The sequence below is a fragment of the Haplochromis burtoni genome, unplaced genomic scaffold, assembly GCF_018398535.1.
Source record: "Haplochromis burtoni strain Fernald_Lab_line unplaced genomic scaffold, NCSU_Asbu1 Contig_162, whole genome shotgun sequence".
In the NCBI taxonomy this organism is placed as follows: Eukaryota; Metazoa; Chordata; class Actinopteri; order Cichliformes; family Cichlidae; genus Haplochromis; species Haplochromis burtoni.
In genome coordinates, this window is record NW_024582523.1 from 1,129,068 (window position 1) to 1,147,619 (window position 18,552).

The window sequence follows — 18,552 nt, forward strand, 5'->3', positions numbered from 1 at the left end:
TCAGACTGATGAGCGGTCTAATAGGCCTGTCTAATGTATCATCGATGGATTGAGTGCCGTCTCGGAGGAGACATTTTAGAGGGATTCCAGCAGATGAATTTCAGATTTAAAGATAAATAAATAAATAAAATAAAATACTTTGCTGCTGCGTGTGAGCCAGCCTGGATATTGGCCAGGAGAAAGACGCCCTCTTCTTGCGCAGCCTGGATGTGCAATGAGGATTTATTCCAAGAGGAATACAGACAAGCAGTTATATGCTTCACATGGTCTCACTGTCCTCCCCCCTTCTCTCGCTCTCCCTCCCTCCCTCACCCTCTCTCTCTCTCTCCTCAGCCAATCTGTGCACTGTGACGCTGCGCAAAGGCAGGATCTAGCTTCGGCTTCATCATCATATTTAACACACCCACCCAGATTCACACATTCTACAAGAAGTGCGATCTCTTGTCCCGCTGTACTCCTAAAGGTTGCCCGGCCCCGGGAGGTAGGGAGATTTCGGTCTCCTGTTACCTTACTCCTTTGGCTCGCCTCTGGTGGTTTGACGGCTCTCGATGTGGCAGAATTACGCATCCCGGATCGCTTATAGGTGAATTGGAGTAAACACGTCGACTACTTCCCGGGGACTTTCCCCCAGAAACAACACTTAAATGTGAAGAGCTGCACTTCTCGTGTGTCTGTTCCGGGCTGACGTCCCGGCTAACCCAGGCCACTCTTCCTTGCGCAGGCTGGTCGGTGAGATCGATGCGCGCTGTCGGACCTCTCGGGCACCGACGTTTAACGGATCGTTTTCTCTTCTTGTCCCGGCTGCTTCACTCGTCTTGTAGCCTGCATTCCCTCTGATAATTTTACTGGCGGACAAGGAAAGGAGACCGGGGCCAGTGCAAAGAGGATGAGGCTTGAGCAAATCGACCGTTGGTCTGAAGCGACTCGACCTGTTTTACCTGGACTCGTGCGGATGGTTTGGCGCTTCGGGGATCTCGCCTAAAACCCACAAGCAGGACTCTGATGTTGAAAATACAAAGGCTGAACACTGAATCCTTTACTCAAGACGGCAAGCGAAGATGGGTCCTACGTGTTTAATGTGTATTTCATTAGATTGGCGTCCAGTCTGATAAACATCATCAGCGATGTAGTCAGCCTGTTCATCTGCGTGCTGATCATTTGCAGTAAGTACTCACATCTACTCAAAAGGGAGACCATGAAGATGATTCTCCTGCGCAAATTCCGGGTTTTGATCCTCATGGTGTTCCTAATTGCATGCTCCATGCACATCATGATAGACTTGTTACCAAAGCTGGAGAGGCACGGCAGCACCGGCTGCTCCTGCTCGCACACGCCGAGCGAGGAGCCAAAGAGCTGGGGCAAGCAGGGTTGGCCTAACAAACACAGTCTGCGGATCCTCCAGGACTTCAGCAACGAGCCCAGCTCAAATGTTTCCCTGCACTCCCTAGAGAGGGTCCCGGTTGCAGGAGATAAATCCCAAGCTTTCAGGAGACTTGACCATCACGGACAACGTGGTGACAGGAAGAGGCAGTTCATGCAGGACGCCGGGGTTGACAAGAACGTCCCGGCTAAAGGTTCAAGGCTGTCAGCTCTGTATGACCATCCTTTATATAAAACGTCGTTGCCGCCTTTGACAGACGAGGACACGCTGTTCAACGTCAACACGGACATTAGATTTGACCCCAAAGCAGCAGAGGATCAGGCATGGTAAAGTGTTTAAAGCCAAACTTTAATGCAACAAAACCTACAAATAAATATTTCATAATTTCTTTGAACATTACAGTAAAGTTCAGTCATGTGCAATAATAAAGTAAGAACATTACAAGTAACAGGAATACTAATAATAACAATCTCTACCTCTCTGTTCTCTCCTTGTCCCTCTTCTTCTCTCCAGGGCTGGGGAGAGCAACATAGACGAGTTCAGCCAGACTGGGGAACTGACAGCCGATTCCTACCCCAACTGGCTCCGCTTCCACATTGGGATTAATCGATACGAGCTGTACTCCAGACACAACCCGGTCATCGATGCTCTTCTGAAGGACCTGGCTACCCAGAGGATCACCAGCGTGGGTGAGTCATATAAGTCAGCACAGGGGGGCAGCTTGATCGAAACAAAAACCAGCAGGTGGGCTTCAGTGAACAGATGGAGGGTCAAAATTACATTTGGTCTGAAGACACCATGTTGACACTGCAGAAAACGTTTCTCACTTATTTTGGGCTGACATGCGTCACTGCAGCGTGTGTGGATTAAATCTGTGCATTTTGCAGCTGAAGGTGAAAGAGCTCAGCCACCTTTCCGGTGTCATTTGGTGAACCGCTAAAACGAGATTATAGGGAGTGCGGTGTCTTACTTCAGAACTGGCTGATAGGCCAGTGTCTGCTGATGGACACAGATACCGATTGTTGTGCTCATGGTTTAAAACCTGTGCAATCCAATAAAGATATCGCTTGTGATGACTGGGTCATCACAAACATGTCTCATTTTTAATTACAGTTTACACAGTTCTCCTCTTTCCTGGCATTTTAAAATAATGACCTGTTATTAAATGGCTTAACTAGTGTGGCCAATGCCGATAAGCAAACACAACAGATGCCGATATTGCTGGTGAGAAAATTATAAGTACAGTTTTTAAGTCCTTCCTTTCTGAATGTTAAGCTAGCACAAAAATTGATATGTTAAGAATCAAGAAAACTCTTTTCCTTTCAGGTTAAGAAGGCCAACATCGACCGATGCTGATGTCTTTCCACAAACATTTACAGAGCTTTAACCTAAATAACCTCTATTTAAGCAAGAAATTTTTATTTAAGTGTATGCGTGATGATCCTCTGGACTTCTATTATACATGTTTAAGTTTTGGAAATCCAAAACCATGATCACAGTGGATAGAAAATAATCTTACAGGAGCAGATAAAGCTTCAAGGCTGCTTGCTGGGATAAAAACGAAGCCTAGTTGTGACTGAAGTGCCTTTTATTGATCATCACTTTTCAGTCGCTGCATGCTGAGCCTGTTGAACTGACAGCTCTGTAATGCTCAGCTCTGATTCCCTCTACACTACTGGGTGGAGTTATTATGTGAACAACTGTTTAACACCACCTGAAGCGGAAAAAGGGACGACTGTATCTAAAATTATTTCATCGGCGAGGCCCAAAATACAGCAAGCCGCACAAAACAAATTTCCTCTGCACGCTCGCGTAAGCAGCCCAAGTTGGGCCGGCGGTTGTGAGGAGGGGCTGCTAACTGACTGCGAAGCGTGCTCCTCGATCTCAAAGTTGTACACACAAGCGTGCATGAAGATGGAAGCGAGCTGCGGGCGCTGAATCCGATCAGCTCGCACGCTCCCGCCTCACAAGGCTGAAGGTATAATATAACACCCCGGTCTCTTCTCATGTATTTCCACAAAAGCGTCGCAGTGGAATACATCAAGCCCGAGAGAACACCTGGTCTCGATGCAAATCACACAGCTACACTGCCGTTTGAATCAAATCAAACTCAGACTTTTTATTTGATTGGCAGGTGGGCCATAAACCTAGCAGAACTCCTAGAGAACCCCTAAATACTTGAAGAAAGTGTCAGTAGATACCTGATAGAGGTGATAATGTGTTGGGTCATCTGCCTATACTGAACCTAAATCTTTCTTTTTACCTTCTCTCTCTGTTTTTTTTTTTTTTGTTCCTGCTTGGCTCAGTCTAGCTTCCTCATTCCAAGAGTGCTTGTTGACCTAAGGTCTCCTATCATTAGCTCGCTGTAAAAAGGTAGATTCCCAGATTTCAGGTTTTTCTGCCAGTGACTAAAATCTAAGTGGTCTGCAGCAAAGATTAAAAAATTGTTGGGGATGCTGTATACTTATGAAACTAGCCTTCATGCAGCATAACTAGCAGAGGAATATCCTTCTTTTCTGTTGTTCTAGTCAGGACGCTCTCTAATTTTCTCAGATTTTTCTTCCTCTTGCTTTCTGTCTGTCGGCCTGGGTGGATAGCGGAAGCAGTTCTCAGCATCTCTTGCCAGTTGAATACATGGTGGCTCAGTAATTACAGAGTCTTAGCACAGGCCTCAGGCAGGCTACCAATAGAAGCCAACAGTAGTCATCTATTATCTCAAATTCGGCATAGGAGATCTTGGATGTATTATATGAAGACCGAGCATGGAAAAGAGGACAATATCGAAGCTGATAGGATGAACCTGTAAGCTCACAGCCCGAGCAGAGACACAGGTAAACGCTTTGCAACACGGCAGGCTCGGTGAATACGGTTTGCTCGCTGAGAGTGGAAGCTGAAACATTATTTTCATGGCCCCTTGCATGCATGAGTTCCTAGCGACTACAGTCAGGGGTATCCATTATTTGAGATATCCCAAATGTCTGCACAAGCACACACACACACAGCTTTGCACAGCAGCAGGTGGGGGGGCAGATGGACACTGATCTTTCTGCCTCTATTTTTCTGTAAACAGTCTGCTTGTCGTCATGATTCATGTATGTAAACATAAATGAACACATTGATAGAGGAGGTCGTTCTCTGGCAACGCGCCACCGAAAAACAGCCTCCAGTCGATCAGTGTGTAGGAAATAACGGGCACTCTGTCATCTCTGCTCCCTTTTTTTTTTTGGTGAATTTCAGTTTGGTTTTCTGCTGTCATTCTGGCACCAGCTAGTCCCATGAGGGCCTTTAGACTGCATTATCGTGTTCAAAAAGGGAGAGAACATGAAAGATGGAAGGATGAATAAAAAAACACAAAGACACACACAGAAACAGCAACAGAGGGACAGACCCCCAGGAGAATACTGGGGAGGGAGTAAACAGCAGAGGAGCAACGAGCACTGGATGCGCACTGGGTGTCCTTCACCCTCTCGCTATCCTTTGCCATCAAACAAACACTGTAACATCAGCTCTCTGTCTTTTTTGAGTTCAAACACACAAACATAACTGGCTTAGAAAAGACACATTGCCACCACTCGTATATGAGCTTACATATGCAGCGGGGCTCTTCACTTAAATAGCAGAGGAGATTGATGTTTCTGCTGTGCTGTGAGATGTCGCTCAAGTGTAAATCAAATCATTCCCATTTAAAACAAGATCATGCCTAATCCATCTACAGGTTTGCTAAATGTAAGCAGAACATACTTCAAATTTATGATGTATGAGAACAAAGGGTGCAAAGTCTGTTGCTGTTAAGGAATTGCATTAATACACATGTATGGTTAGTGTTACTATGTGTGAAATGACTAAATAAAGTTAGGTGACAAGTGTTTTTAAATGCAAGTTTACTATATGCATTTAAAAAGATGACATTTGGTTCTAAAGCATAAAGAGAGACATGCTGGCAAAGTGGATAACACTGTTGTATCGCAGCAAGAAAGTTCCTGGTTTGAACCCCGGCTGGGGTCTTTGTTTGCATGTTCTCTTTTGTTGTGTTTCCTTTGGTAAATCAAAGGCATGTATGTTAGGTTCATTTGTGAGGTATATGTGCTTCAAGTGTATAAAGTGCTGTATGAAGGTGTGTTTAGGTGAGCCCTCATTACTAGCTTTGTTGATGTGTAAATAGCTTAGTCTTAATATTTAGACAAGAGAGTGATATTGAGTTTTTCCCCCTACAATGGTAAATTCTCTCTTTAAAACATAAGGCAGTGTAAAAGACATTAAAACAGTTTCCTATAATGAGCAGACTAATCTTTGACTGTGCTGCTTTAGGGAGAACGTTTTTCAGTAAACTTTGAAAACAGTGAGCACAGACTTGATTTAAATTTTCTTAGAGCCAGAGTTCAAAACAAGTACAGTATAATCAAATGGAAATTAGCTATGCTGCAAACTTGGAATGGGCAAAAGTTGAACACTGGCTATGACTTATTCTATTTATGTATTTATTCATTGTGATATGCAAGCTTACTGAATTAGCTGAGCTAAAAACTGTACCTAGCTTAAGTTAAAATTTTGCGGCTTAGCTAGCAAAAGTAGCTAACACCACTAGCTAGTATCTAGCTAGTCAAGCGAGATATTAGCTAGTCAGTATAGATAGATACTTTACTGAGGTTAATTTTTATGTTACGGCAGCAGAGTAGATCATTCAAAATAGTGTAGTCTACAATAAATAAACAATATAGTTTAGTGAAAGTGTCACAGGCATTTAATGAGCGCTTTTATACTGTGAGATACCTGAAAAAAAATATTTATACACAACAATGATTATTAAAAACCAAAATAAAAAATAAAAGTGAAGTTAAGTTAAAAAAAGAGTAAAAAGTAAGAGTTAGATTGTGCGAGAAAGTAGTGCAAACAACATTAATAAATAATATGTGGGCTATAAATTTTAGAAAGAAACTTAGAAACAGTAGCAAGAAGGTATGATTCAGAAATTTAATGGGAGAAATTTTTGATTTAACTAAAACCGATATACAGTGGGTCAGTTTATCTCAGGGCAGGACTCATTTCTTCAACATACCCGCAAAACATGTGTAGCTAATATCAGTTGAAGTTAATAGCGACCTTGTCTGTTTGACTCCAACAGCAATGAAATCTGGAGGCACTCAGCTGAAGCTCATCATGACCTTCCAGAACTACGGACAGGCACTATTCAAACCCATGAAGTAAGTTTTTTTTCTCATTTTGAGATGTGCGTTCCTGCTAACCTTACATTTCTCCTGCTCGACCACACATGAAGCAGCGTTGACCCTGCTCTCTTTAAGAAAATAAAAACCAAACAAAAAAACGACCTTCTTCATATGGTATTAAAGCTTGAGTGCCATTTCAGCATAAAACACGAACTGTGCAGCTTTCTGCCTTGGCTCACTTCCTTTTTTTCCGCATCTCACCACCTACCCATTCTCCTCACAACATCAATCTCATTTCCTCATTCTCCTTTCTGGCAATATCAAATTGCTTTCATTTCAGCACAACCTTGATATTAGATTGAAGGCCGACATCATTCTGCTGTGTCAGAGCCAAATGTTGAATAGGCATTTCACCTCTCGCAGCTTTAGGATGACACATCACATTCTTCAGTGGCCATGTTGGAGGCCTTCGGCTCTCAGCCTGAGACATTTTGTTACTGATTCCATCTGATTAGTTTTCCGTGTCCAGATATTATCGCACCATCTACTCGAGCTAAATGCCCCTATCTTGTTCTCAGCATGTGATCCACATGTAAGCAGACACCGTTGATCCAGCTTATCATAATCCAGTAGAAATGTATTGTTGCTGATATTTGCCTGTCTAGACTATTTCATCTTAATAGATTGTTGGTGATTGTTGGCAAGATTGAGGTAGGGATCAGGATCATGGCTGTAGGGGTGGCAATGTTGGTTGGTTCACCTTTTGGTCAAACTTTGGTCCAGAGCAAAGGTTAAACAAGGCATTTGTAAATACTAAGACTACTACTAACATCCATGGCTCCCAGATGACAAATCCACACTAAAGTACACCAGCAGGTCAATTTTTTTGTACTAACTACTAACTGAATTGCCACAGAACCTACTGTCATGATTCGTGTAAGAGAAAGCGTGATGGATATTTTGGATGTTTGCATGACATCTTCTTTTCTTCTTGGACTGAAGTGCACATTACCTTGAAGCGGGTACAGACACTCCCCTCTCTTTGATGATGAGCTTTAATTACTTTGATAACCTTCTTTCTTCATTAGGTCAGAACTTTTTTTCAATTTGTTCCAAGACTAATACCAGTAGCAAGTTTAAGGGTGGTGATAAAGTTATAAGCTGCCACTTTTCCGTCTTCACTGGTTCTTGAGAGCAAGGCCGGTCTTGAAGCAGTACTGTCCATAGATTTATTCCTTAGGTTCTTTTGTAGAAAAAGTCAGCTAACATGCTAAAAATGACATCATAACTTCCAAACTGTAAGCTTGGACCTACCCAATAGGTTATATGTGAAGATATTTATATTTCTATCATAAAACTGAAGGCGATGGGCTTTCATGCCCATGTGAAGTGGTGCCACAATTCCTGTGAGCCTTATGGTTCAGCCACAAAGCCTCTGTTCTTTGCCTCATTTCTGTTTTTAATCTTATTCCACTTGTGAATCAGTGAACTACAGTAACCTGTATTTACCTGTGCAGACAATTTTAAACCCCTTTGGCCTAACCTGTAAATGTCTACCCAGTGGTTCCCAGCTGCCCCCTTTGGCCCACATACTGTGAAATATTTTATTAATTCACTTTTCCTTTGTCTGCACCATCATATTTAGAAGAGAATGCATCTTGTGAAGAGTGCTCCTAATTCCACATCAATTGATGGATTTAAATGTCACCCGTCCTTTGCTGTTGTGATTGTGATTTAATTGTGGGTTAATGGTTCTCTACGCGGGCTGTTTTTCTGGCCCCTGCATGTCAGTTTGGAGAGCGGGGTTAAGCCCGCGGATGATAGGTAGGAGGGAGGGAGGAAAAGCTATTCAGAGACTGTTGTAATTACTGTTTCGGTCGCACCCCACAAAGTCAGGCCAGACGCAACAAGCCTGAAATCATCCTTGACAGGCGGGGGAAAAGCAGAGATAAGAATGAGGAGAGAGGAGGCAAAGGATGAGAGAGAGTCTAGGGAGGTGAGGTGGGGCGGATTGGGGAAGACAGGGGGTAGGAAGGAGAGACAGATGAAGAGACGTGGGGAGAGAGCGTTGTCAATACATGCACGGAGTCCAAATCCACAGATTATCTCGGTGCACTGCCTCGAATTTGAACCCAGGCGCAAAATGTGAAATGACATTTTCCGAGAAAAGCACGGGCCGATGGTGTTGGATGTAAATCTGCTGCTTGACACTCGTGGCTGTCGGAGCCGCTGTGATGTTTGATAATCCTGAAGAACGGCAGGAACAAAGGGGAGCTATTTCATTTCCTCCAACTTGAATGCACTTGTCCTTAACAAAATAGGGCAACCCATGCAGACATGTGCGTGTGTGTGTGTGTGTGCTCATTTGGGCTGCAATCAAGTTCTTGACAGATTTGCACAGTCATTCCAGCTATGTACATCATTTCCCTCACAGAGATCACACATGACACACACAGACACTCAAAAAAACCCCACACACACATCCACTTAACACTCAACATCATCCCGTCGTTCCCAAATCTGCTGGTGTGTTTCCACACGGTGCATCAAAGAGACAGAGGCTGAGAGATCAAAGACTTCTCTGGCTGCGCGCTTCTGCCTGACTCCTCTCAGCTCTAATGCAAATGTGTGCCAGGCAATCAGGCAGCGAAAGGCAGGCAGGCATGCATGCAGTGTATGGGGTAACGATCGACCCTCCAACCATCCATATCTGTGTAAAACTGCACTCTCACTCCTCCTCTCTATATGGTTATCAGCTCTTCTGTCTCTTTCTCACTTTTAGTATTCTCCATCATTCTCCTCCTCTGTGCATGCAACACTGTCTGCCGTGTGTTTTTCTCTCTTTACTGAACAGCAGAAATGCAGAAATCCATTAACAGGCCTTCTGTATCGATCCTTTAGGTATTCTTTCCCCTGTTTTTCCCCTCAGTTAGAGTCAATATCAGATGCCACGGTCAGTATTTCTTTATGCATTTGGAGAAGCAAAGTACGCCTCAGTGTGTACTTGAATGTGGCAGATATTTATTTAGCTTCTTGCTGTACTGGGTCACCACAAAGTGGCCTACAGTATCTGTCTGTACTGATGCAATAGGGATGAATCAGACCATTAAATCTGCTGTCTGTGGCCCAGCTTTCCAGACATGAAATAAACCCAGTCTTAACTAGTCTAATCTAACTCCAGGGTTATTTTGCAATATTTGTTAAGTCTGTGCTCTCTTGGAGGATCGAAGAGGCTTCACGGGATGTGGCTAAAATCCCAGCTGATGCCCAGCCCTGTGTTGCTTAAGCAGACAGATGAAAACATCTTTGTGCAATGTCTGTAACAACAACTGCATTGTAACCTGAGCACCATTCAGCTGGATGAGTAAGCTCAATTATCATCTTTGTCATCCTCTGCTTTCGTTATGTCTGTGGTCTGGACTGAAAGAACATTGATTTACAGCAATTTCACAATTTCTGCCTTTAGTGCGGCAAAAAAAGAAAGAAAAAAAAAAACTTTTCAAGTTGGATGAGGAGTCAAAAGCTGGTCCTGTGGTCCTGAGACTCATAGGGAATCTTTCTAGAGTGTACAGTGTAGCCTATGTAAGTGATTACATCGTAGGCAATTGCCGACATTTATGCTTGTCCTGGTGCTTTATGTGTTAATTAGTGCGTTATGTCCTGTTGTTTTACATGCGATGGAAGCTGATAGGAAAAAATAACATGCTAGGACTTTATTCCCTCCCTTTTGTTGTGGTAATGTTTTGGGGTGCACATATAATTATGACTCGAGTTTTTCTGCTTTTTTGGACATTCCACATTCCAATATTCTTAACATCTCATTTCAGGAAATTTGCGAGTCCTTATATTGAACCTATGATTATTATTTCTCATCCCGAGGTCTGATTGTTTTTCTCTCACTGATAAATTAAAAAACTGCAGCAAAAAAAAGTAGCTGGAGATGTACAGCAGGAATCGAGGGTGCTGAACAGGCTAATCGCATTCCTCAAACCGACGTGTAGTTACAGTTCCCAGGAGGAGCACATAAGGTTATATCGTATGTTATGTTGTAGGGTTCCTGTAAAGTGGTTTTTAAAATCAGAATTTTTAAAACCAAGAATAAACACCTCACAGGTAGAACAAAGCAAAATGAGACATAGTCACACTGGTTTTGTATTATATGCAAAACCATTCCAACAATTACTGCAAACCATTTCTAGATGCAAAACATCAGCAAAAGCAAAAAAGCCTTAAAAAGATGCATTTGAGCACAAACAGATGCTAAATGACAGCAAAGAAACACAAAATGATCATTAGATGATGGAGGTACCTGCAAATAGATGAAAAATGACCTCAAACACATAAAATTCAAACCTCCAAAGAGGTACAAAGACAGACTTTTGGTGTGTCTTTTGCACTTGTAAGTTGGAGGTTTGTGGAGATTGTGCCAAGTTGTCTAACAGTTAACATCAACCAGTAACCAGTGAGCTGTTTTTTCTTTTAATTATTATTATTATTATTGTTATTATCATTATTATTATTATTATTGTTTATGTTTTACAGTCGTGCTGGCCTTGAACAAAACAATGGACTGCATTTCTGTGGCACTGTGGTAGAGTCATCCACAAAAGCTTCTGCATATGAGATGATAACCTCTCCACCAGGACTGGTTGAGTCATTTTGCCCTGTCGTTTTATATATGAAATGACATCTTTTAACCAAAGTGTGGCACACAGGTACATTTTAGGCCCCTGAAGGTTCTAAATCTGTATTAGAAATCATCACGTTGCCAAGCAACTACATAGCAACAGGATAAAATGATTTGCTTTTAGCATTTATGCACCTATAAAAACATTATATTGTTTTCAATTCACAGCCAACAGCACGAACAAGCCAAACAATGCTACTATGTTAAGTGTAGCTGACCTGTTTGAGTAGGATTACATGATATTTAAAGGATCTAGAATCTTGAAAAATAGTCTAAATGGCAAAATGAGCTGCTTTGAGCTAATAATAATGAATGGTAACTGTGAGCTATACTTAATACTACAGTAAACTTTGATATCGTCCATTTTTACCCTCAAACCATCCATCCATGCTCAAACCTAGCTCAGCTCACCTTTGCGTGAAACGTAGGATACTTTAATATCAGAAAAGCCTCCCATCCACACGTTTGATCAAAACACTGCAAAAACTGACTTTTGCTATTTACCATTACCATGTATACAAATCACATTTTCAGCTTCTGCAGCAGTATTACATCAAAGACAAGCTCAGATAGGCCCTTGGGGCTCACCAACAGGTAGCAGAAAACTGTGATTTATTTTTTTAACTTCATGTTCAACCCGGGTTTGTATGAATCCAAAAACCACTCGGGATGCCTGTGTTCCCTGATAATTTAACACTTTTTTTCTGTCTTTGATGGACTGGCAGCTGTGAAGTCCTGCTCTGTAATATCTCACATTAGTTCCAAAGGATCACTAATCACAGCTGTTCTGGTCAGAAACTGCAAAAAAAGACTGCAGTTGACTGAACTGGTAGTACATGGTGGCAAAAAAACAAAAAATTGCCCATTTAAAAGGTAACAGTCTCACTGGGAGCAACACTCCAGCAATGACACATTTTGTACCTTCAAAAGCTTACGTTCAAGTTCAAATAACAGTGATACATATAATGCCTTTTCCTGTCACAAATGTCCATGTACTTGTTAGTGGAAGTTAAAAAAGAGGTATGCAGGTTATACTCTATGGACTGGGCGACCTTTGGTACAAGTACTTGTGTGTTCAGCTGTTGCTGGGCTTGATTGTACTTTGAACCTGAGGCACTAGGTAACAAAAGCAAGCACTTCTGTTCTATTTATCTTCATCTCTTCTTGTGTTTTCCCCTTATCTTTTGTCTTTCTGTCACCATGACTTTGTGCTAGTGTCAACAGCAAAGACGTGACTGTAATATTTACACTGAAATTAGTCTCAGAGCACACAAAGCCCATTAGATGATGAGTGCAGATGATCGACGAAGGGATGCGGGGGAAGGACTGATGATTGATATAATGATGGTCTTCCGTTCCTTCTTGCTTCCACTTAATTGTATCGCTTGTCAATCAGCCCGGCTGTTGGCTCAGTCGCACGCAAATCAATTCCAGTGTTCCTCGAAGAGATATCCGCTCTTTCCGCTGCTCCTCCTCATCGAGAGATCTATATCTGTCTCGAGTCGGGGTCCGTGAGTAATTTTTGATTGACACGCCGGGGACACAAGAGACTGATGCCACACGTCACCTCGTTTGTGTCGATAACATATTGACCGCAGCGCAAAATAACAGCGCGCAGGAAACGTCTGTGTTAAATGTGAAATATTAGTGAGAAATTGCCTGTGTGTGCGGGGAGGATGTGTCATCAAGGTGCGTAAGCTGTGGAGGGTGGAAGAATAAAATTGAAGGAGCTTTGTTTAATAAGGGCATGTGTCCTTATTATCCTTGTCCTGCAAGCTGCCCAGATTTGTCCTTGAAAGAGGCAAATGACCAAAGACTGAAAAAAAAGGAGCAGGACAGTTCAGCGATTGTTCCAGCATGTATTCAAACTGTGACAGTGCCAAGCAAACACAACGCCTCCGCGGACCAAGCTCTGTATTTGTCCCTCAATTTTTGTTATATATATTTTGACTTATAGTCGGGTTTTTGGTTGTTTGTGCATGCACTCTTGTTTACTGTATGATATTGTATTCACAAGGTCTTCTGTGCCTGTGCTTTGACTTTGAGTCAGGAAATAAAGGGATGAAGCGCCTGAGGACAAGTCATTCAGAGCGCGGATGATGAGTGCAGCTCTGTTTGGAAACAGAGGAAATTCATAGCAGCACAGAAGCAACACCAGGGCTGAAAGTTCCACGTTAACCCCCAAACTGCTGGGAAACGTGTCTGGAAATGGTGCAACGCAATATTTTGGCGCCCGCAGTTAACCGTGCATAAGATATTTGTACAGTAGCGCAAAAGAAATGCATGCAGCATATATAGCAATTAAACCCTGTAACATACAGAGTGCTGCAGTGAAACTGTGAGTGTACAGAATTTCCACGTAATACACACTTTTAATTTAAGCTGAATCCGTTTGCATACATCTAAAAATAACGCTTGAGAGCACAAATGACCAACAATGGGAATATCACGGGAGAAGTGATCAGCACTTGCATATCTCTGCTGCTCTATGATCACAGGCAGCTTCCTATATAACACATTCAAGCTTCAAGCGTATTCAGAATCCAAGCTTTACTGTAAATGCATCGCGGCACGCGTGCCTTCCTGAATATTAGCAGAATATTATAAACGCTTGTAAAAGCAATGACCGCCCTTATGAAATATCTGAGGCCTATTCATTTTGTGCGTTACCGCTGGTTCTGTTTGATTGTTAAATAATTAATCTAAAATTATAGCCACAGTGCGATGTGTGATTTAGCAGCACTCGCTGCCTTTCGCTGCTCTCTCTCTGTCTCTCTCTCTCTCTGGCTAATATTTTGACTGTTTCCCCAGTGCTATAATTGTTTCACCAGGGTATTATTGTGCAGCCTTTGCCGAAGCTGAAATTAAAGTGTGTACGAGTGCTCAATTTAAAAGAGGTGCTCGCGCCAGCAAAGCAGGGACAACGCACACACCAGTCTTCTGCATGTGCTGTAGATGAAATTTGCAGTAGCTGAGTGTACGCTGCAGCGGAATGATTCATACGATCAAATGAAACCCTTAGGCTTAGTAATCTGACCCCCTTTCTGTCTTCCCCACTGAGACCGTGACACACTGTGGGCCGCTTGTGCGCCAGGATCACGCAGCTGCTCTGTGTTTTCCACTAAATGTGTTAGTCTGACTGCTACATGTAGCGAGATGGGAATAATCTGACTAAAACTAATTGGGTGTAATTCACCCTGATGCCGTGGAGTCTTACAAATATAATCTCACTCTTCTTCAGTGTTGCCAGGGATGCCAGGTTATAACTTACCTGCAGTTGTCCCCAGGTGAATAAGGGGAAGGGAGAAGATTGGGTGCATTAGTACAGTGCCGATCACAAAACAGATGTAGTCTGAGACGAGGCAGTCGACAGAACGCCCTGAAAAAAAATGTTTGAACTTTTGATTTTTTTTGTTGCTAGAGTGAAGCATGGCTGAAATGATCGATATTGGACAAGGTAGTGCCGCGGGGCAGTGATGCACACTGTGCTGTTCAGCTTCGGCCTGGTTCCAGTAAATCACTGCTTTTTATTTTATTTTTATAACCCCTGAAACACTAAGAATGTACACAGTTTCCCTTCCTTTATATAAGCATATAAGCAAAGCAATAGCTTACGTTAAGAGCTTTTTATTCAACATTATTGGCTCATTGAGGCTACAAAATTAACTCCATGGGAAAAATCATCCCCTTCAGCTTTTATTCTTATTGATGAATAACCCTCCAAAATCTGTACACCGGTCCCACTTCCCCAGTTTATTTCAGTCAGCAGTTTGATTACAGTTACATTGGAATGCTTATTAAGTCATCTAAAATATTTCCAGTTAACTGACTTAGTTTTCAGTCACTTGTTTTTTCATTTTAATTACACAAAGCCAGTGCAGCAGGCACAAGTAATCTAACTATACCTTCTCAAATTACATACCGCAATTACCGCTAATTAAATGCAATCCTATTTCATTTTGTCTGGAATTCTTGATAAATATCAGCTTGGCAGATTGAAATGTACTTTTTTTTTTACAATGAGCAGAGCAGCAGTCTTCATATTCCTGTCCCTGTCCTACCACAGTATGAATGATTAACTCAGGAACTCACCCTCACAACCCTTCTGATAAACATTAACTCTTTGAGTGCTAACCCTAACCATAACCTTACCCCTAACCCCGGGAAGAATAGGAACAGGAACAACTTTGGCCTTCACCAAATCTAAGGTTATGGTTACCACTTACGATGACATTAATGGTAAATTAAGAACAACCTGAGCAGCTGAACGAATGAAATGCAGTCATATGAAAAAGAAAATGTTCACATCACTGCATAGAGTGCTGTGAAAAACTTCCTTTTCATATGACTAAGTACAGCCTATGAGCCAGTAACTTGTAAAAGCACCTTCAGCAGCACTAACATGAAGTAATCATTTTCTGTGTGACTTTAGAAGTCTTGTACGTCTTTGAGGGGGAATTTTGGCCCGCTCTTCTCTGCAGCATTGCTTTAGTTTTTTTGAGATATGCCCCGATCCTTTTCTTTTCCATCGATTCTGTTGTAGATTGGCAGCTGTGCTTGGGTTCATTGTGCTGGCCAGGCTTTAGCTGTCATACAGGGCCTCACATTTCTAGAATACTTTGGAGTTCATGGTTGACGTAAAAACTGCAAAGCATCCAGGTGCTGTGGCTGCTAAACAAGCCCAAATCATCATCCCTCCACCACCGTGCTTCGCATCTTGTTGAGACGTCCAGTCCTGGAAAAACTGTGGCATTGTGGTAACACACACAGCTGAGTCCTTCAGACCAGCAACCACCAACACCCACTTCTTTTACAGATGTGGTCACTTCCTGATCAATTATTAAATTGCATTTGATTAACAGCACCTGGCTGCCACTTACCCACTTCCTAGAGGCAGTAAGAGGCTGTAAAAGAACTCATTATCATAGCATCCATAATATTCTAGCTAATCTCTGTAATTTGCTACTGCAAACCTGGAACTTCCACTCTATGTATACCACGTATATTAATACTAATGGAAAAGTACAGACTATAGAAGACGCACAAAGTAGATATAAGTAATCCCATACCTTTAAGTAGAGAGTAATCAGTAATCACCTTAAATATTTTGGTTTTATCAACCCAAAAAGAAAAAAATAACAGTGATAAAAAGAAGTTTAGAAAAAAAAATGCCACTAAATCTATTTAATTACTCGGTTTATCTGCTGTGAAATTCCCTATAATTAAAATTAAAGGATAAACTCTCTCTCCTCTGAAATAATCTCTTAATTTGGGCCAATGTCATAGACAGCATAGAGGCTACACTATAGCCAACCCTGCTATGAGTACTCAGCAGCAGAAGCTTACGCAACTAATCTACGGTCTAGCGGGGATGCAGGAAGCTGCACATGAGCAAGTGTCCCACTGTAATAATCTACTAATGTACTGCTGGCATTCTGCCACCTACAGTAATCAGGCGTCATGATTTATGTAGAATGTAGGTATTAGTGAGCCTGAGATACTTTTTTTATCCTCCACTAACATATTCTATTGACATGTCTGTTAGACGCTGGCATTCACTCCTTTTATGTAATTTACAGTTAATTTTCAGCAATCCCAGCATCAGCATCCATTCTTCTCCCATCTTCCACACTATACATTGCTGTCGCTGCAATTGAAATCTCACTGTGTGTCTGTGTATGTGTATGTGTGTGTCACAGTTTTACTGCCACCTCTGATGACTTTGGACATGAAGGCGTCCCAGCTGTCACAGTACTCATACTGTCGGTGCCTAGGAGACAAGAAGGAGAAAAGTGTGCTCCTATTTCTTTGTCTTTTTGTGCTGATCCGTGTGCGTCTGTGTGTGTTTGTGTGTGTATGTTTTTACTCATGCCCCTGTGCATACAGCATTGCTCTTCTGCGATACTGTTCCACGTAGTGTTTGCCCAGGCCTTCCAGGAGCAGGAATGTCTTGACGATATTATCAGTCAACTGCCCCCTTCAGGTAAATGTTATCAGCCTTAATGTTGTGCTGAAGAAACGATAACACAGTGTTGCAGCCAGCAGAGATGACAAGCCAGCATCCAATCTGCATATCAAAGCCTCGGCTAAATTCCTCTGCCATCTGCGTGCTTTTGTGTGCGTGTGTATGTGTGTTCGAGCAATCGCCAGAGCTGCACATGCTCACGCACAGACATGCATTTTAAATGCGTGCTGCGCTGCCATTTTTCTGCGGTCTCAAAAGCAAGTTTTTTTCGACTCTGTCACAATTGCGGTTCATCACTGATAAACTCATTGTTTTTGGGGAAAGAAGAAAAAAGCAGTTAATTACTCGGGCATAAACTCCTCAGAAAACCTGATCCTGTTCTGTATTTCTATGGGAAAGCAGGCTTTGATACCATCTGTCATCTTGTCTCTTTGGTTTGAAGGGACTGTCACTCAGAGGCAGGCTTTACTCTGTCTCTGTCTGGACACAGTACACCTCAGCAGCTGACGTGACAATGGCAGCAGGCATTGATTCATCTGGCCTGAGTCCGGCCCCTCCACGGTGCTATTACTGCGAGCCAGATGCTGGAAGCAGAGGCACAGAGGGTGGCTGGAAATCAGCCCTTAATGTCTTCTGAGAGTCAGTGTCATGTGTCCCATGTTTGGTATTGTGTACTCGACTTGGGTAGAAAGTCGAGTACGCGCTTTTACAATCTGGGACTGCAAAGCATAAACTTCAGAGAAGCTTTTCGCACCTTTGATTTTGTTTGTTTGATTTTGCTTCTCTTTCCGTGGGCCAATCCACGTTAAAGCTTCCACGCTTGTATTCATGTTCGTTTGCTTTCAGGACGCAAGATACAAATCAAGCAGGACCTGTAAACAAAAGTCACACTTCCTCACATCTCATTTTTTACTGGACAGAGTTTTAGAAAGCTGTCATCTTGTCAAGACAGAAATTCTGGCAGAAGGCCGACTTTAAATAAATCTTAACTTCAGTCCCTTTAACTCCAGCCAAGAATCGTGGACTAATTTACTTGCTGTGCTGTTTATACCAGCGTAGGAGCGTGTGGAGAAAACGCTTGAGTCTGAGGATCAGTCCTTGCAGTTTTTTTTCCTTTTGCTCAGCTTCATCTCGCAATTTGGTCTTTGCACATTTGGACTGTTTACAGCGATAGGCCTAGATGCAGTTTCGCTTCTAAGGAGCGGCACGGCACGCCTCGGTCCAGTTAGTTGAGCCTGTGTGCTCAGGATGAACAAAGCCAAGGTACTGGTGAAAGCGTTGCTAGTCGTTTTAATTAAAGGAGAAGGAGTCTTTATTTCTGGACTTATTCTGAAGGGGGGAAACAAACATAATC

At 42.4% G+C, this 18,552-nt stretch overlaps 1 protein-coding gene across 1 annotated transcript in view; it reads left to right on the forward strand.

Moving 5' to 3' along the window:
- Positions 1–385: 385 nt before the first annotated feature.
- Positions 386–18,552, forward strand: part of fam20cb (FAM20C golgi associated secretory pathway kinase b) — a 58,424-nt gene continuing 40,257 nt past the window's right edge. Inside the window, exons 1-3 of the mRNA XM_005932875.3 lie at positions 386–1,707; positions 1,895–2,070; positions 6,504–6,582. Of these exons, the coding sequence (XP_005932937.1) occupies positions 1,196–1,707; positions 1,895–2,070; positions 6,504–6,582 (767 nt within the window). The 5' untranslated portion in view covers positions 386–1,195. The remainder of the gene's footprint in view (positions 1,708–1,894; positions 2,071–6,503; positions 6,583–18,552) is intronic.